Source organism: Trachurus trachurus (genome assembly GCF_905171665.1).
Source record: "Trachurus trachurus genome assembly, chromosome: 17".
NCBI classification, from domain to species: Eukaryota; Metazoa; Chordata; class Actinopteri; order Carangiformes; family Carangidae; genus Trachurus; species Trachurus trachurus.
Window position 1 is genome coordinate 15,306,172 of NC_139900.1, and position 27,416 is coordinate 15,333,587.

Here is a 27,416-nt window from a genome sequence, read left to right on the forward strand (position 1 = left end):
TGCAAGATGATCTGAAAACATCATGTTGGCTGATTAGTTGAAGCATCTGGTGCCTAGAATATTAGACTATTTGTTTATTATATTCATTAATTGGGCTTTAGACTGGCCTATTGATATTTGGTTTATTCTTTGTTCAATATGGTCTGGAGGCTTTTATTCATTTGCCATTCAAGTAAATTGCCTCTGAAACTTCTGGCAGCAACCACAGACATGGTTTTGGTCTTCATAATGGTCTAATTACAGATATAAACCATTTTAAAGGTTTATTGTAGCAGTATAGGGTTCCTTGTGGTCATGGCTTCATGGTCAACCAGTATTTGTCAACTATTTGTCCATTTGTTTATATATATTGATTAGACTGTGTCATATATTGTTTAAGATGAACTGGATTGTTCACTATGGTCTCTGTGAACTTAGGAAAAGTAATTTGCTGTAGATGTGAAACACTTGTAAAACATCTGGAATGAAAATCATATTGACAAATAGGATTTACTTGTTTGGGGTGTTGTTATTGGATACAACAAGTCTCTGCAGCTGATATTAATGGGCAATAAGAGAAGTAGGAATATTTCAACACGTGTTAAGAAAATCAAGATAATGGATAGAAAATCAAAAAAAGGGGGGGGGGGGGGGGGGATGTAACTGCTGCCATGCTTTTATGGTAACTAGTAAAGATAGAGAAAGTGGTGTATAGTATCCAGTGTTTCAGTTTGACAGATGTTATGGTTTTATGTGCCATCTAGTGGAAATGCAAAAAATTGCAGTTTGAGGTTTCCATAGAATCAATGCAGTAGTGCTCAAATCAATGTATCACTTTCCAAAAGGAAGTGAAAAAAATAATTTCCAGACAACTGGACCTTTGGAAAACAACTAAAACAGGAACACACAGATGGATACAGTCAGAGACAAGTTGTTGATTGGACCATTTTATTTTCTCGAGGACATTTATGAAGCCAGAAGGAAGATCTGTTTTTCTTATCATACACAATGTCAAAAAACAATGAGTTACTTTCTGATCACCATCACGTCAACATAATTAACACACAGTACCAACTACAGTCACTGAAAGCCAGGGGTTTGGTACAGAGCACTGGTTTACCAAAGGCCTCTTGGAGTTTGATCTAGGTTGAGTTATAAAACCATCATAAAGGCCAAGATGATCTTGCAGCTAAGACACCTTTGGGAGGCCAGGTCTAGATATACGATAAAAGTCTATTCACTTTCCCCGTGTTAGATTCAATGTTTATACTCTCTTTCAGAACTTCACAAGAATGATCAAGGAAAAATTACAAGCAAAGATTTCAGACGATTCACAATTAGCCGTGGTCTGTCATCTCAGTGGAATGATGCATCAAGAACAAAATGGTATTTTCCATACACGTCACCAAAAAACCCTTTGACTCAACATTGCAGCATTTTGCACTCGGTGCCCACATCCACTTCACTCTTCTGGCAGCCAAGGCTCCGAAAAATAATCTGTTTACCCAGATTTCTAAATTAACATAACTGGGATAAAGTACTGTACACTGTACAGCTGACAAGAAGGTCCAGACAAACTAACATTATAAAGCTTTAATGGTGGCTGTGTGATGTAGCACGAGTCTAATACAAGTATCGTCTGCTATTCAATGTGCACACCCCACACACACACGACTGAGTTTTCTACACACATGAAGGAATGTTTCAAAATAATTTGGGGACACGGACATGAAAAGTTAACATTTGATCCATTAATGTCAAATGTGTATTAAGATTTACATTCAAAACAAAACAAACAAAAATAACAAATCTATATGAAGATTTCTAGGATTCGATTTTTGTGTAAAAATAAGGATATTTAAAATCAATAACCATAAGCTTGATTATGTGAAGTCCATAGTGGGCACCAAACCACCTGAGATTTATTCCCCCTTAAGACCTCTAATTCGACAATATCAGTAAATATCAGCAGTTAATATTGAGAGTAGGGTAATGCTAGCATCATGTCCTCAAAAATAAACACCGCCATCTCCCTCCATCTAACATGTTAAATGAACCATGCATTGACGAAGAGAAGACAGCAGATCTGACTGTTTTCTAGGTAATCCAAAATAACTTGGCTTCCCCATCTCCCGATATCCGGTTATAAAACTGGTGGAACGGATCATAACGTGCTTAAAACCGAGTTCAAAAAGTTGAGGGACCTCTAGGGAAAAACAACAGGGAGTTCTGGATGGCAGCTATGTTCAGGAGGCCCACGGGGTTTAAAATGCAGAAATCTCAGCGCTATAACATTTTCAGGAGCCCGGGAAGTGAATGACAGGATGACATATTTAGAGCAGATCTACCGCTGTGATCTGGCTACTGTACATCTTGGCCTCCCAAAAACCAATGTCCAAGTGTCCTGTTGCCTTACCAACGATCCTAGATCAGTACTTTGATGCTAACTTTATAGATTCTCTGGTGATTTCTACAGTGGGAGGCTGGACAAATACTGTGTTTGGGCCACAGTGTGGATTAAGGACCACTTGCTTATTAGTAAAGAAGAGATGCAAAAACAAAAAAACTGACAGACCAGGCTACAAACACAATGGTAAACACGCTCATGCTTCACAGGAAAAAAAGAAAAGAAAGAAACAAAAGATCATGTATCCAGTGTACACACACACACACGCACGCACACACACACACACACACACACATATATTTTCAAATACTCTAGTGTAATTTTTAACTTATCATTCACCCAAGAGTGGTCAGAGGTAATGACGCCATGTAAACGACCCAAGAGGTGAATAATCTGACTGATGTGACACGGCTACAAGGTGTCGTCGGAGCGTGTAAGACAGCGGACTGGCTGTTCCTAGGCAACATCCAGTTGTCAGTTAATCGTGTTGCGTGATTTTTGTTTTCCCCTCTCTCCACATTTTCTGATGCAACCTTCGTGTTTCTTGTGAGATAAAAAGGATGCCCTGACAACTCTTGGGTGAATGATGGTTAAAAACAATACCAGGCAAATAGAGACATTTAAATAATTTACGATGTATTTACACAATAATCCATCTTATTTTCCAGCAAGGTTTTTTTTTTTCTTCATCTTCTCAGCATGGGAACTCATCTTCTAGTCACCCATCTTTACTTTCGACGTCTGTGGCAGAAGGAGGAACAAAAAAAAAAAAAGGAGAAGAAACCAGTTATTACAGAATTTGAAATGCAAACACAGCTGGAACCAGCGTGTCTGAGAAACACATCTATCAAATAATTAGCACCTTTGCACTGATATGAAAGGGAAAAAGAATGCATGTGTGTGTGTGTGAAAAAAATAAAAGCAGCAGTGTCTCATTCACCTGCAGAATGGCTACAATTACACCAAACAGGCCGATCGCACTGCCAAAGATTTCCACGATGAGGATCTTCACAAAGAGGCTGGCGTTCTGGGCGTCTGCCAGAGCCGCTCCGCTGCCCACGATGCCGACACAGATGCCACAGAAGAGGTTGGAAAAGCCTACGGTCAACCCAGCTCCGAACATGGAGTATCCTAGTTCGCATAGAAATCAAACGTGTCAGAGATATTCCCCACTGATCCACAAGAAATAATACAAACATATTTCACATCATGTTCGAACTCTGTGGATTTTTCTTTTATGACCTGTTTAGATTTATGTCTGAGCTCTTACCAGCTTGGTAGTTCCTTGCTCCAATGGTCTCCGGGGTTGTTCCACTGAAGCTCTGTAGGATGACAGATTATTTTTAGACTGGACCTGCTCTGGTGTTTTAAATCACATTAAGCTTCTTGCGTGGTCCCATATGTAATTTATAGCTGTACGTTCTCCTGTACGGTGCTGCTGCCGTCTCTGAAATCTCCTCTAGAGACAAAGTGAAAAAACTGCAGCACAGTTTCCTTTGAACATCCACATTGAAAAGGCTCATTGCTTACCTCGGCCATGTTGCTGATTACAATGGCCATGATGATCCCGTAGATTGCCACGGCTTCACAGAAGATGATGCTGGAGGGAGACATTAAAAGAAAAACTCAGAAACAAATGGAATAAAATTTATTTGCAGCTGGTTCTGCTGAGTGCCTACGAAGCTCTGCTGTGGATTAACAATAACTGTGATTGAAGATCCTTGGTGGAACCTTAATTCACTGGATACCCTGACAGGCTCTCATTAATGCTAATTCTTTGAATGTAAAAGTATTGTTTTGCCAGTGATTCATGTTTTTGCTGATGTGAAGCAGATTTTAATACATGTGAGCAAACATGGATTTGTGTAGGACGCATTATAAAAATAAAAAAAATCTGCAGCCATAATTTGAGAAGTACTTTCAAAGGTTTTATCATTACAGTCTGGGATTAAATGGCTACTACATTTCTCCACTAGGAATCAAACTCCTGCCCAGTATTTCAGTTTACAAATCAGATATGTATAAGAAAAATATAACTTCTAGTTGAGCTACTTTCTGAGTTATCAGCAATATTCAGCTATATACAGTATAACTGGATATAATCACAAAGTTGAGCATGTACAGTCTACGTGTATGTAACAAAAACAAAAAAAATGAAGGTTTTTATTGAGCTTACCTAACCAAATTCTTGGTCTTGATTCGTGGAGCCTTGACACCACCACCGATGATGCTTGAGCCAGTGATGTAAATCCCCCTAAAAATAAATAAATCACAGAAAGTTACCAGGTGAGTATAACCAAAGATTTACTGATCATTTAATCCTCTACTACTTAAAAACAAAGGGACTGCAAAGTTAAAGTGCTGCTCAAAGTTGACTGTTCTAATCCTAATTTACACATACAGTAATATCAACAGACGTCTTCCATGTTTGTTGTGCCTGTAGCCAAGATACACTCAAAACAGTAATCAGACTGAGACACCAAAACCAAAAAGATCAATTCGACCACACTGAACTACCAAGCGGCAAAAGAACAAAGCATGTAAAATGACAAACAACTAAATGATTGCATGGGAAACAATCCCAGCTCGATAAGACTCAATTCCAGTATAAATACGACATGTTCAAGCACCGACACACCAGCACCACAACATCTGAAGGGCGTTGTAAACAGTGGGTGGCCAGCAGCCGCCTGCAGCCGCCTGCAGCCATTGATGTTTGTCCTGCACCACTGGCTCTGCTCGGCTTTTATCAGCAGCATTTCAGCCAATTCTGCTTGTTGAACGTGCATCAGAGGAAGTCTGTGAAGGAGCTCTCTGACTGGCGGTTCAATCGAGTAAATGAAGAACCCACTGAGCCTCTCAATATTTTTCATTTCTGACTTCAGTTCTTAGACTAGCAAGTGACGATGGGTTGAAAACAGCAACGAGCAGAGCAAAGGGAAGCAAAACTTTTTTTTATCCCAATCAGAAAGAATTTCCATTTTAATTTAAAGTATATAATTAGAGTGTTAAACAGATTCAAAATGGTGGGGAGAAGTTTTTGTTTGTTGCCTGAAATACAGATGCATAGTGTGCACACATGTGGGTCATCAGCAGGTCCCCAGCTGTTGTCTTTATGATGTGTTCGAGTGCAACTTTTAATGGATGATGTTTGGCAGGCTAACGCGCTGCATCAGTCAAGCTTTGTCAGCGCCAGTTCTTTGAAGTCGACTTACAGTCCAGACTGAAAATATTTGGACAGTGACACATTTTGTTTTTGTTCTCCTTCGTGGCTCAGTGCCTCAGCACATTCATGCATTTGAAACAAAATAACAGATAAAGTGTCAAGTCTCATCTAAAATATGAAAGGGTTCCCCTCAATAAGGAAAGGCACTGTGTGGGAAATACTGCTTTTTAAGGCAAATTTCATGGAATATCCATTATATTTATTTCAAAATAAATTTGCTGTAAAGAAAACAGACAAGAAGAAATGTGTTTACTACTCAAATGCATACAGTCTGGTTTAGTTTGTCAGGAAAAATTTAAAAAATGAAGCTCATCAAAATTGTAGTGTGGGAGTCCCTGTCATTGCTTATGATTCAGCAGTTCATTATGGGACTTAAAGGGAACACAGATCCACCCTAAGGCTGCACAACAGTGATCCCGTCTTACTCATTTTCAGACTTTCCAGTTCCACATTTACACATGAGGTTTTTTCCTGGATGTTTCAAGAATGAGGAAATTATTAGATGGATCAGTGGTGTATTTTAGGCTGTCAAACGCCAGCACATCTGCTGTAAAACAATGTTTCTTGTTAGGTACTCACCAGGCAGCTCCCACCACAGACAGAGAGATGGCCAAGCCAATACCCAGATTGGCCCACATGAAGGGAGAAGTCTCTGTCAGGAACCTGGGGGTAAAGAAGTACAGCTGATGAAGATCATTCAGAGGGAAAGACTAATGTACTTTACTGTACCTTATATAATCAATACAAAGCAGCAAAATATTATTGACTTGAATTTAAACATAGCTGTGCCAGATCAAACAATAGAAAGTCGGTGGTTTCACAGACACATAACATAACAAACTGTGTTTAAAACAAAAACAAGATTGAGATGAATCTCAGAGTTGCATGATTTGTTAAATTGCCAATACAATAATAAAGTTGTTTGCCACACTTTTAATCTGGAATCAGTTTATTGTCAGACTGTCAAACAATCAAAGAGAGAATTTTTATGACTTTGTCCGAACGCTGAAATGGCTATCAGACCATATATTTTGTTAATCTGCAGAAAGCAGGTATGTAAACAGTTTATTTCTTTCCAAATGATGTGTGTAAGGGATGTCAAGAATTGATTGTTCCAATTGTAGAAAAAACTGCATGCATATTAAGAATAAAGTTGGGTTTTATTTATTTATTTATGGCGTTTTTTGCCTTTATTTGATAGTGAGTGAGATAGACAGGAAAGGGGGAGGCAGAGAGAGGGGGACTGACATGCAGGAAAGGTCTGCCTGACGCGGGAATTGAACCGGGGACGCTTGCTACAGACCTAGAAAAACTATGGGCTTTGCAACATAATTAATTTACTTATTAAGCATGATTTTTTCTTGAAATGAGATGAGTGAGGTTTTTTTTTTTGCCAGGACTACTCACCATGCCACATCAAATCTGAATCCAAGGTCAAATATGGTATAACAGAGACCTAAAGAAAAAAAACACACACAACAAAAATGTATTCCCATAATGTAAACGTGGAAAAATGCCCTACCATATTCATATTTACAAGTGAGCTTGGAGTATGTGAAAGAGCAGAGGGAGAAGAAGCAGCTGAGTGCGAACAAGGGGCCCATCTGATATATCAATATCCCAATAGTTTTCTTTCCTCATATAGTTATCATTTAATCATACTCCAGGCGAATCTATACATTACTCACCAACTCATACACAATCACCTCACATGCATAATCATTTCATCATACAATTTTATTTTGACTCCTTCTTGTTACAATAAGGCACTTGTATTGCTTTCTGTCTTTGTTGTTGCTGTTGTTAGTGAATTGTTCTTGGATCTTTGCATATTTTATAAAAGCTGTTCTTGTTTCGTTTCTGTTTTTGTAATTGTCCTTGATTTTTATGGTGTAAAATACATTAAAAAAAATAAACATTTTGTTGGATATTAGTGCATCAATAGACTTTTCCCCTGCACCATGTTATGAAGCAGAGTCACATTAATGTGCTAAAGTCACAGGGAGAAGTTGCACCCTCAGTGTAATAGCTGCTCACTCTCACGTGAAAACTGCTGCACTTCCCTCTCACTGCACGACCAGCTAAAGTTAGCTTTAGCTGGATTCAATAGTTAAAAATGTGGGTGATTATGATTCCAACACATGTTAACACAGCATTATAAAAATAAAGCTTTGGTTTTTTAACTCTAGAATTCATAAATATTGACCATGTAGTGCCTGAATCCCTTCACATTTTCAATATAGCTGGTATTAGCTAACGTTAATGTTCAGTTACCGCTAGCAAGATGCTAACTCAGACAGACTGGATATTATTGCTTCTTTTTTTAATCGTTTGATAACACACAAAAGCATATCGTGTTCCTGCATCAAATTACCAGCATACACGAATAACCCAGTCTCCAGCTGGTAAATTAACCCTGCTAGTAGGAGCTAGCAAGCGAAATGGAAACGGTCGTTACCGATCTAGTCCCATGATTTAGCCAGGTCCCTGATAGCTGCTGTCAAACGCTACAACAGCTCTTTGCCAGAGAAGAAAAACGACCGACTACACAACAACTGCCTCATAAGCATGAGAAATCGATAATTTCATTCATTTTTCCTTCGAGATTTCCACTATTTATAGGGGAAAATATAATCTTACCGACGATTAGTATGGTGCTCCAGAAGGCCAAAGTGACCCCCGTGTAAAGAATGGCGTGTCCGTTCATCATCCACTCCAACAACATCTACTTGGCGGCCAAACCTGCTGGATCAGCGAAGATGTCCCTGGCTCAAATTGTAACAAAATGACGCCAGTAAGACTAAAGTAGCGATATTATTGAATGTTGTTGTTTCTTTTTCTTCTTCTTCCAGAGGCGCTATGATCCGACGGAGGAGGAAGCGCATCAAAAGGAGAAGCTGTGTGGTGTCAGCTGATCCAGCTCGACTGGCATGTGACCGGGAGCCGAGGGCCGCGTCCGGCTATGGTTTTATCTCACCCACCATAGACAGGCACTAGTCGAGCTGTGTAATCCCTTTATATTCCCACTGAGAAGCCTCTGCTTCTGGTCCTGCAACAATTCAGAGGGAAATGTAATGTGATATAATTTTTACCCACTGCATTAAACCTATATTGTATTTTTTTATTTTTTCCAGAAGAATGATTTAGAGTACAAACACAAACGATGCCACAACACAGCTCGGGATTAAATCTATAGCCACCGTATGTTGCCCCTTATCAACATTTCATCCGAAAGGGTTTTACATTTTGAATTGGCTTCACCTCCAATTTGTAATGAATGTATTTTAGAAGGCTGCATTCCATACCGGAGTGAGAGCAACATGCAGCGCGTGTAGTGGCCACTAGATGGCACTGTCAGTGTAATCTATGAGTTATGGCTACATGTTGCTAAAAACCATAGGTCTATGCAGTTCACGAATCAAATAAATCACTAAATTTTCAGAAAGACAGTGTAACACAAACTCTAATCAGTTTTGTTCTTAAAAAAAAAAAAAAACTAACGCAGATTCCACAAATAAACAAAACCTCTTTTTAGAAATACACTACAATGTCATACTGTTTTTATGGGAGTTATTTTCATGTTTTGAGATCCTTTGCCAGGTTTATAATAATAAAGTTAACTACACTTTGCTATGTGATTGCATTTACTGTGTCATGATTAAGTAAACATATGATGAATCAATGTTGATTCAGCTTTCTTTCTTTGATAAAGGAATACTAACACAAAAGGAAGAAAACTTTAGAATCAGGGAGTGGTTAAATTCTGGATAAGCCCAAAGCAAACAACTCACACTTTATCTTAAGGTTAGGTTATACTACCATTAAAGTTTTTTTTAATTTTTTTTAAAGGTGATGTCTAAACATCAGAGCTGATAAGCCTCACAATTTTTTTTTTAACTACTTACAACAACCTCATTTTAGCTGATTCAAACCATAGAGGCAAATTGACAGCTGATGTTAATGACAGAGACACAAGCTGCTCAGAAAACACAATGGAGGTGAACGGTACAGGTCCCCTGTCCCTCATCAAACTCATCAAATACACAATCCAACAACTCAAAAACGTTCTCATTGACAAGTTGTGACGGTTGTGCACTTTCGAAACACTATGAAATAATAATTAATTTAAAGCAGAAGTAAGCGATATTTTTGTGTTAATATAAGTCTTAAATAGTTATATCTTCCCACAGCAATCACTTACATAGAGTGTTTGGACCGAAACACGGGTCTGTCAGTCACTCTGCTCTGCGCCGAGGAGAAAACTTTTCTCGTATCCTACAAGTTTTATCCAATGAGGAGAGAGAACGGCATGAAGGGCTGTGTGTGCAGCCAAGGGATGCCGTGAATGTGGTGACGTAGGGACGAGGACCAATAGATCCATGACGAGGGCGGGGGCTGCTAACTCCATCGGCTGACAAGAAGTTATGGTGCGTTCAAGGCAACTCGTAACTCGTGTTTTTCCGACCTGTGAAGTCGTACCAGGTGATCTGGTACGAGTTCACGGGTCGGAAGTTACGAGTGGCCGTTATAGTGCACTTTCACAGGTAAAACAGGTCGGAAAAACACGAGTGGGTTGCCTGGAACGCTACAAAGTCGTAAGTCGTGACTTGAAGCTGTAATTTACGGTTTCAAAAGCCTGCCTGGAACGCAGCATTAGCCAAAACGACCTGATCGCTTACTTCTGCTTTAACATTACGAGACAGAGTTGATTTCGAGGCAAATGCGGAGCTGGAACTATATTCCAGACATGGCTGCTGGCCGGAGTGATTTCAAAAGCATGTTACATAATTATACATGATTATTTCATAACATGGCAATTGTGCAGGTCACAACTTCTCCACGACTGTTTTGCAGTTGTTGGATTGTGTATCTGATTTTACCTCCACTGAGCAGCTCACGTCTCTGCCCCGCAGATCTAAAACCAGCTTGCACAGATAATTAAACCTATGAACCCACTCCTATGACTATAGGGGATTATGGCAAAAGGCTAATTTGCCAAAATGCTGAACGTTGAATGTTTAAGAAAACCTGATGACAAACAAATAATGACACTGAAATTCTTTCAACGGAATATTTTATACATTCAGTCACAGAGACATTTTGCATAGGTCTACTTCCTCCCGCTCGTAAGCACTTTCTCCAGAGTGTCGGACTGATGGAGGATTTTAACAATTGTCCATTCTCAGAAAATCCCTTTTCCCCCACAACAATTTAAATTATGTGGCGCGTGACTCATGTGTGTTTTGTCAGTGAACCATCACAACTGAATCCACTTATATAGTATATTGCAAACACAGGGCTTCTTTGCCTGTAAGTAGCTTCATCAGCTTTTTCCTACAGAGGTACAACTCTCATGTTGATCTCTTACAATGTTTGACAAGAATACTGGGCCTCCTCTATGTGGATCTTTAAATGACCGTTCAGTGAAGATTTATGGCTAAATCTTCTCCCACAGGTGTCGCAGGCGTACGGCTTCTCGCCCGTGTGGATTCTCATGTGGATCACCAAAGCTTTACGGCTCCGGAGACCTTTCCCACACGTTTTGCAGGAGTACGGCTTCTCGTCTGTGTGGGTTTTCAAATGTTCATTCAAATGCGACTTCTGACTGAAACTCTTCCCGCATAATTTGCACAAATACGGCTTCTCGCCCGTGTGGATTCTCACATGAACCAGCAGGGCTTTACTCGTTTTGTGTCCTTTGCCACACGTTTCACAGGAATACGGCTTCTCGTCCCTGTGGATTTTTAAATGCTCGTTCAAATGGGCTTTCTGACTGAAGCTTTTCCCACACGATTTGCACAAATACGGCTTCTCCCCCGTGTGGCTCCTCAGATGTATTATCATTTTGGACTTGAACTGAAAGGTTTTCCCACAAATGTCACATTCTAAAGACTTTTTGTCTGTGAAATTATTACAGAGAGTCTCTGTTGGGACAGAGTTGTATGAATTGTTATTGTGAGTTGTGTTTTTGTGGCATCTCTTCTTTGGCTTTTGTGCTGCGTTACCAATAGATTGCGAGTCTATGCGATTGCTTCCCGTCTGATCTCGTCTCTCAGTCAGAGGAGAGTTGTGAGGAAGGAGCTGATGGACATTGTTCGGTTCTGGTTCGCTGTGGTCACTTTCCTCGTAAGTAGCAGTCAACATAAAGGCATCGGTCTCCTGCTTCAGTGGAAACTGCTCTCCCACTTGAATGATGCAGAGTTCCTCGTGCTCCTCTTTCATTTCTAAATGATCCTGGTCAAGACTTGAGGTCCTGTTCTGGTAAGCAAGCTCCTCCTCCTCTTCCTCCTTACAGATGTGTTGCCATGGGAGCTCTGGAGGGACAAAGGGACACAAGAAATAGGTTAGTGAGTGTTTTATTTTGACATCACAAATGATATAATTTTACAAACTGTTTACTGTTTATCCTGTGGAATGTGTTTTAAACTTTTAAGAGCATGGTACAGTATGTGTATGTGGGGTCTAACAACATATACAGACCAACCAGGATTACAAACAAGGCCAGGAGAATGACTAAGAAAGAGCAGAAACAACTGGAGTGACTATACTGAGGTGCAAACAGAAAGTCTGACAAATTCTGCGTTGTGTGTGAATGGTGAAAATTCACATAAATGCTCTTAGGAAGATGTTACAGAACAGAAACATCTGGGTTGTGTCCAAAATCACTCACTCATTCCCTACTCCCTACTCACTATATAGTTGAGTCAATATGGTGGACTACTGTATATAGTGAACTCACTGGTCAAATGAAAAACACTTTTGGACACTACTCCACACAGTTGTTAATTACGTTTTACGTCACGTAATTACAACATTCCGACCGCGATCGGAACGGCGATCCGTGACCGTAATGCATGATGGGATATCTTGCTTCGGTTAGTGACCATCGGATGTTCACTACTACATTTTGCGGTGAATTGTGGGATACATTGAGTGCACTATATAGTGAATATTAATAACAAAGATACTCTATGGATCTATTATAAGATAATATAATACATCCATGCTATTTACCAAGATACCCCATTAGAGGCTGCTCCAATGATAGAAATGGTTACACTTCCTGTCTCCTAAATGGGCGTGGCCAACCGTCACCCCACCTCGTCTGCGAACGTGTGTGTGGATTTATTAAATTTGTAGGTAGATGAAAGTGATATATTTATATTTTCTTATGATAACATTAAATATTTACACTATTTAGCATGACAGAAATTATTTAAATAATTTTCACGGGAGTTCGCAGCCGTTTGTTTGACGTTGCCTAGGAGATCTGTGCCAAATCTCGCAAGAGTGTGTTGTTGAGACAGAGACAGGTCTTGAACAAAGTTCATTTTCTCCTGATGTGTCCGTCTGAAAATCGCCATTTTCGTGTCAAAATGTTCATAAGAGATGTGACTTGTGAAAAATGAGTTCAAAATTTACCGCAGTGACTGTGGGGCGAAAGGATCGACCATAATCTGTGTTCACGTTCAATTTTCCCATTGGAGTCAATACACTCAAGGCTGCCGCTAGTCTCCTAAAAAGGCGTGGCCGTGTAGAAACCCACGTGACATGTATACAGGAAGCTGACTCGTCATGGGGGGTCTTGGTTTATAAACCGTCATTTTTAATAATCGCTAAACATTCGGACACCACTACAAAATGGCGTAGTCACTATATAGCGCACTATATAGTGAGTAGGGGGTGATTTCGGCCCACAGCCCAAGTGTCTTGTCCCCCCCAGATGTTGCAGTCATGTGACTTCTCACCACAGTCGACTTTTCTAACGTGGTCTGTCAATTCACAACCAGGTCTGAAAGCTCTGCCACATGACACACATGGCTTCTGAAATGTGTGGGTCTTCAGGTGTACATTCGATCTGGACTAAAGTTTTTTTTTTTTACCTGACAGAAGCCGGTGGTCACCGTTTGGCTCTGGTCCACTGTGGTCACCTTCCTCATAAGCATCAGCTAGGAGCTGCTCTTCCTCCAGACTGGTGCAGAGCTCCTCCTGTTCCTCTTTCATCTGAGGAGGCTCTGGCTCGTCCAGGTCCAGACTGGAGTTCCTTTCCCGGGTGCAGAGCTGCTGGTCGACGAGAACCTCCTCCACCTCCTCCTTACAGACGTACTGCTGATGGAGGTCTGAAGAGACAAATAGACACGAGAGGTAGGTTAACAATATGACGATGGAGGACGAGACATCTGAGCTAATAAACTGAAGTTGAACTCACACTCCTTTTTTAGACAATCGTACTGCAGTTTTACTTCTGAGGCTCCAAAGGATCGTTGTCAATTGTTTCCTGAACTCATGAACAGTTCCCATATGTGAGTCTTTTCAATGTGCTTTGGATGTTTACATCAGCTGTCACCCCTGTCTGCAGTGTTGTTTCAAACACTTTCCCAAATATTTCACTGAATCTCATCAGATAATTACCAGATGAAAGTGAAGTTTCAGTTTCACCTCTCTATCTGTCCTCTTGACCCACAGAAAAAAACATGAAGAAGGTGAAATTAGCTTTGATGAGGCAGTTCAAAGGAAAGTTCAAAGCCCTATTTACAAAAAAAAAAAAAAACACTCTCCTAAGAATCAAACTTGGAGTCCAATAACAAGGAGAGTCCGATAGACGTTAGAGCTCAGTTTCAGATTTGTGCCCTTCTTTCTCTGCTTGTTCCCCCAGCCAGAGCACATCAAGATAAAAAAGGGGTACACACTTAGGCTTATCAAATCTGGAAAAAAATAACTTTTTTATTTTTCTTGTGGATTAGTAGAAGCTGTTTCACTGCTTCACAGGAGTGACACAACAATCTGTGTTTCTGTATCTCTGGGTCTTTGGAGGGTGAAATGTTATTGTTTTCAATACTAATAAGAAAAGCCTTTTTACCTGTTTGAGTGTTACTGTGACTCATTGTTGTGGTGGAGTTGTGTAGATTGCTTTTGTGACTTGTGTTTTTGTGTTTTCTAGACGCTCCAGTGTCGACATGCTTGATTTTGTTGTGTTTCTTTGAGTTGTTGTAACAAAGGAGCCGTTGGTTCAGTTCAGCACCACTATGGGCTCCTTTCTCACATATAGAAGTCGAAGTGTAGGTGTCGGTCTCCTGCTTCAGTACGAGCTGCTCTTCGTCTTCAATGATGCAGATTTCCTCATATTCCTCTTTAATCTGCAGAGGCTCTGGGTCGTCCTGGGCCAGTCTGGAGTTCCTGTCGTGGTTACAGAGCCGCTGGTCGTCAGAAACCTCCTCCACCTTACAGACTCGTTGCTGTCGGAGCTCTGGAGGGACAAAGGGACACGAGAAACAGCAGCAACACTCAGATTAAAAAGCTTCTGGTGATGTGTCGATCCTGAGTCGTTCCTCTGTTTTATCCCTCCACCTCTCATCTGCACATTGACTAGTCTGCTGCTGATTATGATAAGTAGGCCTAAATACAAGTGTTGTGCCAGTTTAGTGCCATAAATGGTAATCCACCACTCTTTGGTTTGTTATGATTTATGGCACAAGAAGACCCCCATTAGGACCCTCCAATGGGTGGACCCTCAAATACCCAAGTGATATAGCCTAGATATAAACCAGGCTAAACACTCTGTCAGCAAATAATAGTCAGCAGGGATCCGTGTTAAAAACAGTCACTGTGTCAAATGAGAGGTTGTTAACAATCATTTAACTCTGTCAATACTCTCATCTGTAGCCTACTCTGTCACTCTGCTTTTACAGACCTGCTGCCATTTGTATCTTTATTCCAAGCGACGTCCGGAGGTCGATCTGTTCCTCGAACTCACCGATGGTGCGTTCAAAGACTCCGTTTAATCAGCAGCAGCAGCTGATCGCTCTCTGACAATCTCTCTTTCATATCGAAGTGTGGACATTGTTGCTTCATCTCCTCCATCGTCTCCTAACTCACTCTCATACATCCACAGAGGCGACGCTGCTGGCGCTTTGTTTACTTCCGCTGGGTGTCACACTGAGAAGTTTCCGTCAGTGAACGCGTCTCAGCCACAGGGTCTCAGCTTTCATTTCCCCGCGCACGGTTCATTTCAAGGGGAAATTAACAGTCTATGGGGGAAATGAATGTTTGTGTTTATTTCGTAGGCCTATATGATGAACAAGAAATTACAAACAGAAAAAAATAGTTCGAAAATAAAAAAAAGAGAGAAAGAAATAAAATAAGAATGAAAAACAAAGCAGATAGCCTAAATAATCATAATGATATGAAGCAAAGAAATAGGTGTCGGAAGCTATTTGTTACTTTTGTATTATTTAATCACTTATAATTTAGTTATTTTTTGTGGTTTAGTTTTGGGGAATACACCTTTAGTTTGTTTATGATAGGCATATTAAGTTTATTTTGGTACTTAACCATGCTTTTATTTTGAAGGTAGCCTACTGGGTAGCTGGAGCGCACCGGGTGAGTTTACATATAGGGGTTGGCAGACACAGGTGAGCTAGGCACCTGGGAGGGCAGATGGTTTTTTACCAGGGCAAGAGAGGCGGCAAAGGGCCATTGTTCTTTGTTTGTTTGTTTGCCAATGGAGAATAAACCCAAGAAACTTTCATTTTTTGCCTGGACAATGGACTTTGTTTATCCTGCGTAAATTCACTCCCTAGGTGTCTCAGTGGCCGTTTGATTTGATTTAGTTTCATTATAGTTTTGATATTTTGAGTTTTTTTTTTATTATTGACACCGAGGACAAATAGCCACTACAATAGGGAAGAAAAAACTACTGGCTGCTTACACCACTATACCCAAATAATCATGTAAGACATTATTTTCAATAATTCAAATGATCCAATTCTCATTTAGTAGCCTACAGTTTGTCTGTGTAATGGAGGTTATGACATCAGTGGAAAAGAGGAAAGCACTTGTGATTAAAAACTAACACCAATGACCTTAACCTTTACGTTGTGTCATCACCATCTTGCAAAATTACACTCTATAGGCTACCGTACTTAAGAGATATGCAATCCTATCTACCTAATGTATCAAGGCACAGCCACAAAGGGTGAACATTGTAATTTCCTCAAGGATGTTTGTTTTGTTTGTTTGTTTTATTAGATCCCCATTAGCTGCTGTACAAGACAGCAGCTATTCTTCCTGGGGTCAAAACATCTTACAAACATTTCTGTTTCAGAATTTAACACAGAACATTCAACATAGATCATCATCATTCATACAGTGGACAACAGCAACACAAAACATAAAAAAAAGCTCACATCTCATTTACAAACTGTTCTTAAAGTACAAAGAAACAGAAATCATGCGTTGTTTACATGCAACTGTCTCTAATGGTCAGAGAGTCACTCCCTCTTGTAAAAACAAATACATCTTTAGTCCCTGTTTAAAAGAGGCAGCACTACCTTCTCGCATCAAAAATCTCGGCAGAGCATTCCATGCAGCCATCGCTCTGTAATGAACAGTTTTTTGTTTTGCATTTGTTCTACATGGGGGCAACAGGAAATCATCTCTGTCAGCTGTAGGCTATATGAGAAGATGGGGTCTTGTTGTGTGAAATTGTCAGACTATAACAGCTCCACATGTAGCTTAAGTGTTAGTGTGATACAACTCAGAGAAACACTGTAGTTTGTGAGCCTTTTTACAGATCCTCTCCCACAGCAGAAGTCACTAGATGTCACTGTTGTAATCCGTATGAGTCAAGTTATCAGTTTGTTCCTACTTTCTTTCACTATTTCTTTCTTTCTCACACATTTTCCCTCACGCTATTTTCTCCTCCATCACAGATATGAAACAATTTACTGAGGACTGAAGGACTTGAAGCACCTGAAATCGGCTTTTTCACACCAGCTGGGATCTCTTCTTCACCCAGGGACCAAATGACAGTTGCCTTTTTTGTGCACTCTTGCAGCAGAATTCACAGAGCGAAATCACATTAACTAAAGACATTAACCGAGCTGCTGTGAAGCTTCCTGTTGAGTAGGTGAATACTAATGGGGCAACATCCTTGTCATGGAGGTTATCTCGACACCACCACCACCACCTCTGTTCTCTTTGTGTAAGTCAAGGAAATATAGTTTCCTTCGCTGACTGTCACTTCTTTCAGATCATGTTTATCTTTCAGAAAACATCAATAGATTGAATGTGCACATGAAGGACGGTGTCAGACTTTGACGACAAACCAGTGCTGCAATCTCAAATGTGTTCATTAGACCTGCATGGGCATATTCTACATGTTTTTTTTCTTCACAACAATAACAACAATTGTGAAGATGGTGTGTTTTTTTTTTACTCTGTTATGAAGCACTATAGATTCCTTTGGTTGTATTGAATGCTTTCACAATTAATATGAAATACATACATAAACAATCTATTGAATAAATAGAGTAGACATAATGCATAGCCTATACATAAATTCAAATATAAATAAATGAGTCAATCAATCTACTGTCTACTGTTGAATTTCATGCAGATTGCAATCAACTGAAATGCACCTTGGATGTTTCAATAGTCTCAAATGTTTCCCATTCTGCGGGAGAATAAAGCCCCAAAAGGAAGTCTCCTCATACTGAAGTGGATATGAAGGGTTTGCACTTTTAAGACATCGCTTTAAATTGTCACTGAAGAGTTGATGCAAGCCCCTCCATCAGTAACATGTTTTCATGCAGCCTCTGCAGAGAAAAGCTTCTTTCATCTTTATTTACAGTTGTTGAAAATGTCAATGTTTATTCTGTTTATTTAGAACAGTTGATATTTTCCGCACTTCACCTGAGGCAGTTCCTCTCTTATCCTGCAGCCACACTGACTGTCAGTGGGAAAACATATTTTTCTAAAAGAAAAATACAAATCTGCCCACACTTTGTACAATTCGTGACTTGTTATGATCAGCATGACATTAGGCCGGACAGCAACATGTTCCATTATGCCATGAGGGAGGTTGCAGCATTACACACAAACCAAAATAATGCAAAATACAATCTTAAGCCTCTGCCTTCTAGTCAAGTTGCAGAAAATATGGTCAATGTCCTAGCACTAATACAAATAGGTTAGACCACACCATATTCCTTATATTTTTTTCTAATATTCATTAAAGTCTTGAAATCCAAAGCTTGACAGTCTGCTGTGTCCTGTCAAGGTTAAACTGTGATAGGAAAATTGCTGTCTGAAATCAGCAGGTGTCTTCCTTAAAGCTGTAATGTGGCAGCTAGGGACAGGTGAGGATTTAATCTAACAGGAGAGTAGACTGCATCGCTAAAGAGCTGTTTTCCTACAACTAATGCAACACTTGTTTTCTTCCTCAACCAAAGGGATTAAAAATTACTCTCATTTTTTTGGGATACTCAAAGCCTTCGCCATTAATACATCACATCCAGTTGTTTTCTGTTTATGCTGTAACACCAGGCTCCTCATTAATTATCCAGCTCACAGGAGCGCTTGTGGCTAATTATAAGTACATCTGCATTTAGAGAGCGATGTCTTTCCTAGATGCTGTGTTCATGTTTTTCCTGATGTGCATGCTCAATTCCTCCTGTTTCAATTGTGTGGCCAGAGAAACTAAAACAGCTGTGATGACACTCAAATGCTATTTTTATGGCTACTGTTTTCCAAACAGAAAACTGATCAGGGATACTGTATGTGAAATAAATCCATGTCCCAGGACTCCAAAACTCTCATGGAAAACCCTTCCAGAGATATGAAGCCTTATAGTGACAGCAGATCAATGATTTTTAAGTGTGTAATAGCTGTATGTGCACATACCATTGTATTGCATATACCAAATGGCAGGTTCTTTTCCAACTTACCCACAATGCAAACCTATTGAATCACCCACTGGCATGCAACGAGACACCTAACTATGGCTGTGCGTGCCTCATACTGAACATTACATAAAAAAAACTATTACTCAATAACTGACCCTATCAACACTAATATAAATACATGCAGCTTAAAATGCATCTCTTTAGCGTCCTAAATGCCCACTACTCAGTCAGGACGCAGTTTCTCATATCAATGGCCCTGGGGCCTTTGTGCCTCTGAATGTGTTTACACATGCACATTACAGCCTAAAACACAGTCAGATCTTATTTATGCTATTCTCTTTGCGTACTCATGCCCCTGTCACAAGAATAAATAGAACAATTTAAGCGTCGTCATGGAAACAAAACACGTATACTACATAATAGAAAACAACATTAATGTGTGGATGAGGTGCACACGTGTGTCAGGACCTGGGGTTATATAACTATCGTGTTGATATCCTCACTTTTGTTCTCATGTCTGGAGTTCAACCCGTATAAGGAACTCAACAGACAATTATTCTGTAGAGACATTTCTATTCACTTCTATTCCAAGTTTCATTTATCAGGTAGAAAAGTTAATGAGAAAAAAAAGGAGAAATATAAAATGGTCCCAATGATTAATGTGCATTTCATTTACATAGACAATGGGAACAGTGCACTAAGTGATCCACACTACATTAAATTAAGAGAAAGCACGTTGTGTTCTCGCATGTGCTTTACTCAGACGTCTCCGTCGCCGTCTTTTCCTCTCACTTTATTTCCATTACACGGACACCTCCTACATTCAAATGTCCCTTCTCAAGATGCTGGCAAATGCCAAGGGTTAATAACGCAGACAAGACAGGAAGCATAATGTTCCATTCAAAATCATCAAGCTCCATTAATAAAGTCCCGCTGAGTGTGTTTACATGCACACCGACACCCTGTTATTCTCTGGGATACTCAGGTTTTGCCTTTTTCAGCTGATACGTTCATAGCAATATTATGTAATCCTGATTATTGATTAAGAAAAATAGTACAGCAGTGAGCCGGAATGTGAACACATCATGAATGCCATTGGTTTTAACAGTCTCTTCCTTAGGTGTAATTAGAGCCTATTGTTCTGAACGTAAGGTACATGCTTTACTCAGGATGCGCACCCCGAATAACAGGCACACTGAGAAAAGAGATTGATGGTCCACTGGCCCACGTAATGCTACCCAGACTGTCCAATGGACAGTCTGGGTAGCACTGACATCAGTGAGTCTATAATTCTTCCAGTAGATGCTACAGATGCTGCTTTCTCTTTGTAAAACAAATAATGTGTCCATCCAGCTCCTGGCCACACAATCTATGTTTAGAAAAGTACATTCAGTCTCAAGAGCAGGTAGAAAAAAATATGCTTTGGCATTAGTTAACGGCTAATCAACTGTGCTCATGTAAGCTCGTGTTGCATTTCAAAGAATCATTCAGTTCAACTCGGGCTCTTTTACTTGGTAATTTCCTCGCTCTGCTGAAACAAACACGACAGAATGTTTTTTTGTTTTACTCATACACCTTGTTCTCTTTAGGTTATAGCGAATATCATAGATAAATCCAACACAAAACATATTGGATTATATAAGACCAAATAAAAACACAAACCACTCAGTATAGTTTATTCAACATACACATACAGTAGGCATATTATGTGCAGTACATATTTTTTTACATGCATCTTTTAGCACTATATGAGGATGTTCCATTCCTTGTGTAAAAGGGAGTAAGAGTAAATGTGTCATTGTGGTTGTATATTTTTTCAAGAAAACTTCAAAACACAGGACACAGGTACATAAAGAAACCGAGATGATGAAGGTGGGGAGTCTGAAGAGGTACAAACTCCAGCCTCCAACACTTATGATGTGAGTAGTGAGCACGTCTTGTGTGTTTGTCATCTGTGTTGGTCTCACAAGTTTTTCCCTCTGTCGCAAGTGTTTCTCAAGGTTTGATGATTGTATGAAGCTACATTGTGCATCTAAAAATGAGGATGCTTGATTGTAACATGGGAAGAACATTTGAAAGTACTTTACCTGCACTCGGCCAGCTGCTACATGAAAATACAGAACAAAGTCTGTCTCCATGAGGGACGGATAGATGATGGACAGTAAAGCAGCAAGATGAAGCTAAATCAAAGAAACAAAGAAAATATTAACATCTTTACAACAAAGAAATGTCTGTGTTTTTTAGGAGAAAAACTAATTACAGCATATACATTATAACAGATAAAACTAACCTATTAAATGGGTAGAAATGCAACCCTGTGCCACCACTGACTAGCTACCGGTATTTTACCTCACACACATTGTTTATCTGTATTTCATTAGATTCCTAAGTACCCCTATTTGAAGTGATTGTGGGTGCATGAATAAACTAATCAATCAACTTAATATTATTTTTGTGTTAATATAAGTCTTAAATAGTTATCTTCCGACAGCAATCACTTGTATCGAGTGTTTGGACCAAAACATGGGTCTCTCAGTCACTCTGCTCTGCTCTGTGCCGAGGAGAAAACTTTTCTTGTATCCTACAGTTTTTATCCAATGAGGAGAGAGAACGGCATGAAGGGCTGTGTGTGCAGCCAAGGGACGCCGTGAATGTGGTGACGTAGGGATGAGGACTGTTATGGTGCGTTCAAGGCAGCCCGTAACTCGTGTTTTTCCGACCTGTGAACTCGTACCAGTTTGATCTGGTACGAGTTCACGGGTCGGAAGTTACGAGTGGCCGTTATAGTGACTTTCACAGGTAAAACAGGTCGGAAAAACACGAGTGGGTTGCCTGGAACGCTACAAAGTCGTAAGTTGTGACTTGAAGCTGTAATTTACGGTTTCAAAAGCCTGCCTGGAACGCAGCATTAGCCAAAACGACCGGATCGCTTACTTCTGCTTTAAGGTCCTCATGTACAGAAAAAAAACATCCATTCCCTCTGCAAACTGCTGTCCTGGATTGTGAAATAAAATCCCTATAATGATTTTGAGATCCTGTGTTTGAATGTGTACTCCACCTTACATGTTCATGTGATGCGAAACAACACTAATAAATTCAAAGTAGTTTTTTTCACCCGGGGTAAAAGAATCCAGCTTGTTATGCCTATTGATTTGAGGGCGATGAAAGAACAGTAATAACTGGGAGAAGCTCAAAGTTTTCATCAGCTCAGCCAGAGCAGGACAACAAGAAAGCAATGTTCAGAGAGATGTTATTGAGAAATATCAATGGTGGTCAAAACTGTGATGTGAAATTCAGTGATATACTGTAATATGTTACATCATTAGATTAACAGGTGGCAATAATAAAATCAAGTTCAACCAGCATTGTGAAGGTGAAGTACCTTTTTAAAGAGTGGAGGCTGCAGTGTGGTCAACACAGAACTGATTTTAATGAGCTCCTTTGAACTAAATATAGATTCACATCATGAATTATTAAATACCTTACTTGAGTTGCTTCAATTTATTCCTGAATACAACTCTAAACACACCTCTGTAAATTAAGGCCTGCAGCTCCAACTACAGGGGAAAAAAACTATTTTGTATGTTTGCAAAAGTTTTGGTGAATACTGCACTCTCAACATTTGATCATTTACAGTAATTAACAACCAATGCAGCATACAGTAGTAAACCAATAGTTAAATAAATAATCTACTGTGTATAGTTTATAAATCTTTCCCAGCACTTTGACAGCGTGATCAAGTGTTGGTTCCCTTCGGCTTCTGTAATGTTTCTCAATACATCAACTATGGTGCAGAGAGAGGCTAATGGTGTTTATCTGTCTGGGCAGACTAATGTTGATGGTGCAGATATGTTCCCTGTTTTATTAATTACCAATGGATAATCTTTTCTGTCCATGTGAATCCAGGAGCTTTTGCTACAAATATGATTCTTGTAATTGTGGCGGCACACTGTATCACCTAACACTCATTTAAAGGGATAGTTCAACATTATAATCCCTATAGTGTTAGGAGTAGCTGACCTTTAATTGTCAGTGCAAGCTATTTTTAGAACGGCGGAGCAAAGCCGCGAGCTGCTCAGACCTACGTGCACTACAGAGGCTCATGGGATTTCTTGGTTTCCCCCATCACACTCATCAAATACACAACCCAATAACTCCAAAACGCTCTCATGGACAAGTTGTGACCTGCACATTCACCACGCTATGAGATAATAACGTAACGTTACGAGACAGAGTTGGTAAATGCAGAGACTGCTTGCCGAAAAACTGCCCCTGATGGGAACACGCATCCTTGTCCACGAGAGCATTTTGGAGTTGTTGGATTGTGTGAGTTTGATGGGGGACAATCAAGAAATTCCATTAGCCTCCGTAGCGTAGCTCTGAGCAGCTCCGCCGTTCTCAAAATAGCTTGCACTGACAATTAAAGGTAACAAACTTATTCCTGAAACTATAGGGATTATGGCAATGGCCAATTTGCCAAAATGTTGGACTATCCCTTTAAAGAGGAACTATGCAAGATGTGTACCTTCGCTGAATAACTTTGGAGTAATTGTGATGGTTAAATTTGGCAACTTGTTACGGGGAGCATGGAGGCTCTCCCACCTAGCGTCTCTTGGCCGAAAACCAACCTTGCCGACCCGGTGTCCCAGGTCTTGTCTTGTGAGAAACATGGACTGCTTTACGCCAGTATGACACAAACACGCCTGGCATCACATTGGTCATATTTCTATAGTAAACCAGTTTCGTAGTAAATTCTACCAAAATCACATTTAAAAAAAATTAAAATAAATATATATATATATATAGAAAGAGGTTCAACAAAGAAATCCTGAGATACAAAGACAAAACCTTAATTATGGAGGGCGAGAAAATGACTCGCCACAGTTCATTGTCTGTCTCCTTTTCTTGCTTCCTGCACTGCTGTGAGTGCTGGTTTCAGCATGCAGGGAGGGTGTGAAACAGCCCATCAGTCATGATTGATTTAAATGGGCCTGATGAGCCTAAGTCATGCTTTAAGCTTCCAGTGGCTGATGAGGGGCAGACACTGCTGTGCCGGTGATCCTTTACAGAAATCACTACCTGCCTCTGTTCTTAACGAAGAGGCACGGCCGATCAAAAGCGGGCTGACTTAACGTTTTAAAGTTGTGGGAAGTGACCAGCTCGACTCTGTCACCTCTCACTGTATGAGGATCAAAAGCCTCCCATTACTGTTAAGTGGCTAAGCCAAACATCACACTACATTAATGCAGATTAAGTGGCAATTATTGTAAATGTTGGAAGTGTTTTCTCGATGACACAGTGAGCTAATGAAAGCAAATCATTAACTCCCCTCCGAATGTTTCATGATTTAATTAGAGGCTTTTTTCTCCAGAAACTTTTGAATCATAAATAATTAAAATGTAGACTCAAGGAAAAAAGGGTTCAAAATGTGTCCTGATAAAACACTGGATTTAATGTTAATGTAAACAAAACTCTAACAGATTTTTTTTAAGTAGAAAGTTTTGGGAGGGGGTCAACAGACTGCTGTTGCCTGTGACTAAGCTACACATTTAAATGGCTTGAAATCATGACTCAGGGATATAGCCCCACCTATAACATCCCCTGACTTAATGCTTCTGTCATAATTACCACACCACCAAACAATGTTTCACCTCTTTTCCTACTGAGACAAAACGATGCATAGACCTGTCACCAGGTGCTGTTACACTGGAAGTACAGAAGCTATACAGCAATTAATGGTGAGAGAGTGAGCTCTACTTACTCTACTTATGAATTTTTACAACACACTATCACTGACTAAAGCATCCCACATGAAATCACCATACAACCAGGAGCTCATATGTTCTCCCCAGTGTGTGTGTGGTCTGTACTGTACTGTAAGTGCATGTGATGAAATTTAAGGAAAACTCCACTGGCTATAGAAGAGGGGTCAGGTCAGCTAGATTTTGTTTGTGGGTTTAACCACATTTAAAAAAAAACCTGCGTACTTATCAAATGGGCATTTGACGTAAACCTGTCTGTAATAACTGATGCAGTTCTTCCTAATGGAAGTGCCTCAACAAAATTTCGCCTAATCACATCTAAAAGAAAAGTGCCAAAGCCTGGTGTCCTGAAAAGTGGCTAGACATGATAAATTATTCAAATGGGGAGAAAGCGGCTCAAACCTAATGCTCTGCCTTGATGAGAATTCATGCTGCAGAAAAAGTGTTTGAAACTGTTTGACAATCAAACTATAGTTTAAAGAACAATGAAGCCTCCAGTTATCGCCAGCATGTTTGGACCTAAAGACGAAAGTGCTGAAGTCTTTGTGTTTAATTTCTGTCAGTGACATCTACAATAGAGAGGCAGTGATTCATCTCATTGTGAGCGCTGACAGGAGAAGAATAAACAGTGAGAGTAAGGGTTAGACAGCCTGTTTCATTTACAACAAGAAAAAATATCTTAACAGTTTCTGACTGAGAAGCAGCAAAAATCATCTGCAATCACATCTTGTATTTGTTATGTTTAGAAAAAAAAAGTTTTCTTTCAAAAGAGTGTCCTATGAAGAGCAAAATAATTCAAGAAAATCTGAATCCTTAAAACTTTAAAGGCATTTTTCAACACAGCCACCTTATCTATGTTAAAACTTAGATTGTAGCATATGTTTGGATAGATGTTTGAGCCATATTTTGCTTTAAGCCTGAAAACAAGCAGGACTTTATTCACCCACACCATGCAAGTGGTGCATTCATACGACCCATGTTAAGTCTGCTCTCTGAGGATAATCTTCAGCATCGTCTGATTATCTCTGCTCAACCTCAGATGGTGCAGTGGTGCAGACTGGTATTCAATCTTGTTTCTGACATCCAGCCACCAGCTCATCTCTCCCTGCTGTTGAGAGACAATTAATGTTCTTGTATTCATGTGTTGTGTAATTAATTACATAGCTACCGAGTGCAACTTCCTTTACATTATTTGTAATATGGTACTGGCTTGTTACATCAAATCACAAGGAGGTAACCAAGGCCGACATCTACAGTTTCCCCTCTTCATTGTTAATTTTCTCTCTGTGTTTTGTAGTGCTGCTGTCGTACTGTCGAGCTCATCTTCTGTGGAGTGCTATCATGTACTGTGGCCTGTGAACAGTTGTTAAAACTAACACAATCTCAGAGCCTTTTGAAACGAAGTGATACACAGATAAACCACAGTGGCTGGAAACCACTCATACAGGCGGTTTGTATCATTGTTAAAAAAACAACATTTATCATTAATTCTTTTCAGCCCTGACAACTCTGATACTGTATGATACATACTGAATATTTTTGATCTCAGTTTGAATTTGACCTTGTACTAAATCATCTTTTGAGCAGGTAGGGGAAAGTGGCCTTGAACTCAACTTCAGCAGTAAGTTAACCCTAACCCTAAAATACAGCAAGCAAGAATGAAGTGACCGATTAAATTTACGGCCCAATGACACCTCCCAGTCCCGTAATTTTGAGGCTTGTATCGGCAAAATTAAAACATGGATGAGTCAAAACCTCCTCATGTTAAATACTGCCAAGACCGATTTAGTTGTTTTCAAATCATGTAATAATAAGCAGATGTCTCCATCCTTCTGTTGTACTGTTGATGGTTGCACGATTACGGAAAGTCCACATGTAAAAAATCTAGGAGTCACGTTGGACACCTCCCTATCATTTCAGCCTCATATCAGGGAAATCACTAAATCAGCTTTCTTTCACCTTCGTAACATCGCCAAAATCCGCCCCGTTCTGTCCCATCACAACACTGAAATTGTCCTTCATGCTCTAGTATCCTCCAGATTAGATTACTGTAACGTTCTCCTCTCCGGTCTTCCCGCCTCTACAACTCATAGCCTTCAACTTGTACAGAACTCAGCTGCTAGAATACTGACCAAAACCCATAGACACAGTCATATAACTCCAGTCCTGAAATCTCTCCACTGGTTACCGGTCCAGGCCAGAGCTGATTTCAAGGTCCTTCTCCTTACATATAAGGCATTGAATGGCCTGGCTCCATCATACCTGTCTGAATTACTCATACCCTATATTCCACCCCGCCCTCTCCGCTCTGTAAATTCTCATCTTCTGGTTGTTCCCACAGTCAATAAAAAATCATT

The 27,416-nt window shown here is 39.9% G+C and overlaps 2 protein-coding genes across 2 annotated transcripts; both read right to left on the bottom strand.

Annotated features, from left to right (window-relative positions):
* Positions 1–910: 910 nt before the first annotated feature.
* Positions 911–8,530, bottom strand: atp6v0b (ATPase H+ transporting V0 subunit b). The gene is made up of 8 exons (XM_083991976.1): positions 8,253–8,530; positions 7,020–7,068; positions 6,192–6,275; positions 4,563–4,640; positions 3,917–3,986; positions 3,657–3,708; positions 3,327–3,517; positions 911–3,127 (listed from the first exon to the last, which is right to left on the bottom strand). The coding sequence occupies exons 1-8, from the start codon at positions 8,335–8,337 to the stop codon at positions 3,101–3,103; spliced, it is 636 nt and encodes a 211-aa protein (XP_083848102.1). The 5' UTR covers positions 8,338–8,530; the 3' UTR covers positions 911–3,100.
* Positions 8,531–10,960: 2,430 nt separating this feature from the next.
* LOC311000558 (uncharacterized protein) lies at positions 10,961–15,512 on the bottom strand. The gene is made up of 4 exons (XM_083991297.1): positions 15,304–15,512; positions 14,473–14,859; positions 13,496–13,732; positions 10,961–11,926 (listed from the first exon to the last, which is right to left on the bottom strand). The coding sequence occupies exons 1-4, from the start codon at positions 15,311–15,313 to the stop codon at positions 10,977–10,979; spliced, it is 1,584 nt and encodes a 527-aa protein (XP_083847423.1). The 5' UTR covers positions 15,314–15,512; the 3' UTR covers positions 10,961–10,976.
* Positions 15,513–27,416: the final 11,904 nt, after the last annotated feature.

What these genes read in the sequence shown, in the direction of transcription:
- LOC311000558 (XM_083991297.1), bottom strand. An exon ending in TCACAGTAACACTCAAACAG is followed by an intron (nt 13,733 to 14,472) that starts GTAAAAAGGCTT and finishes TTGTCTCTTCAG; the next exon opens with ACCTCCATCAGCAGTACGTC. An exon ending in TGACCACCGGCTTCTGTCAG is followed by an intron (nt 11,927 to 13,495) that starts GTAAAAAAAAAA and finishes TTGTCCCTCCAG; the next exon opens with AGCTCCCATGGCAACACATC.
- atp6v0b (XM_083991976.1), bottom strand. Translation starts at nt 8,337, where the DNA reads ATGTTGTTGGAGTGGATGATGAACGGACACGCCATTCTTTACACGGGG. An exon ending in AAGACCAAGAATTTGGTTAG is followed by an intron (nt 3,987 to 4,562) that starts GTAAGCTCAATA and finishes GTCTCCCTCCAG; the next exon opens with CATCATCTTCTGTGAAGCCG. An exon ending in TAATCAGCAACATGGCCGAG is followed by an intron (nt 3,709 to 3,916) that starts GTAAGCAATGAG and finishes GTCATCCTACAG; the next exon opens with AGCTTCAGTGGAACAACCCC.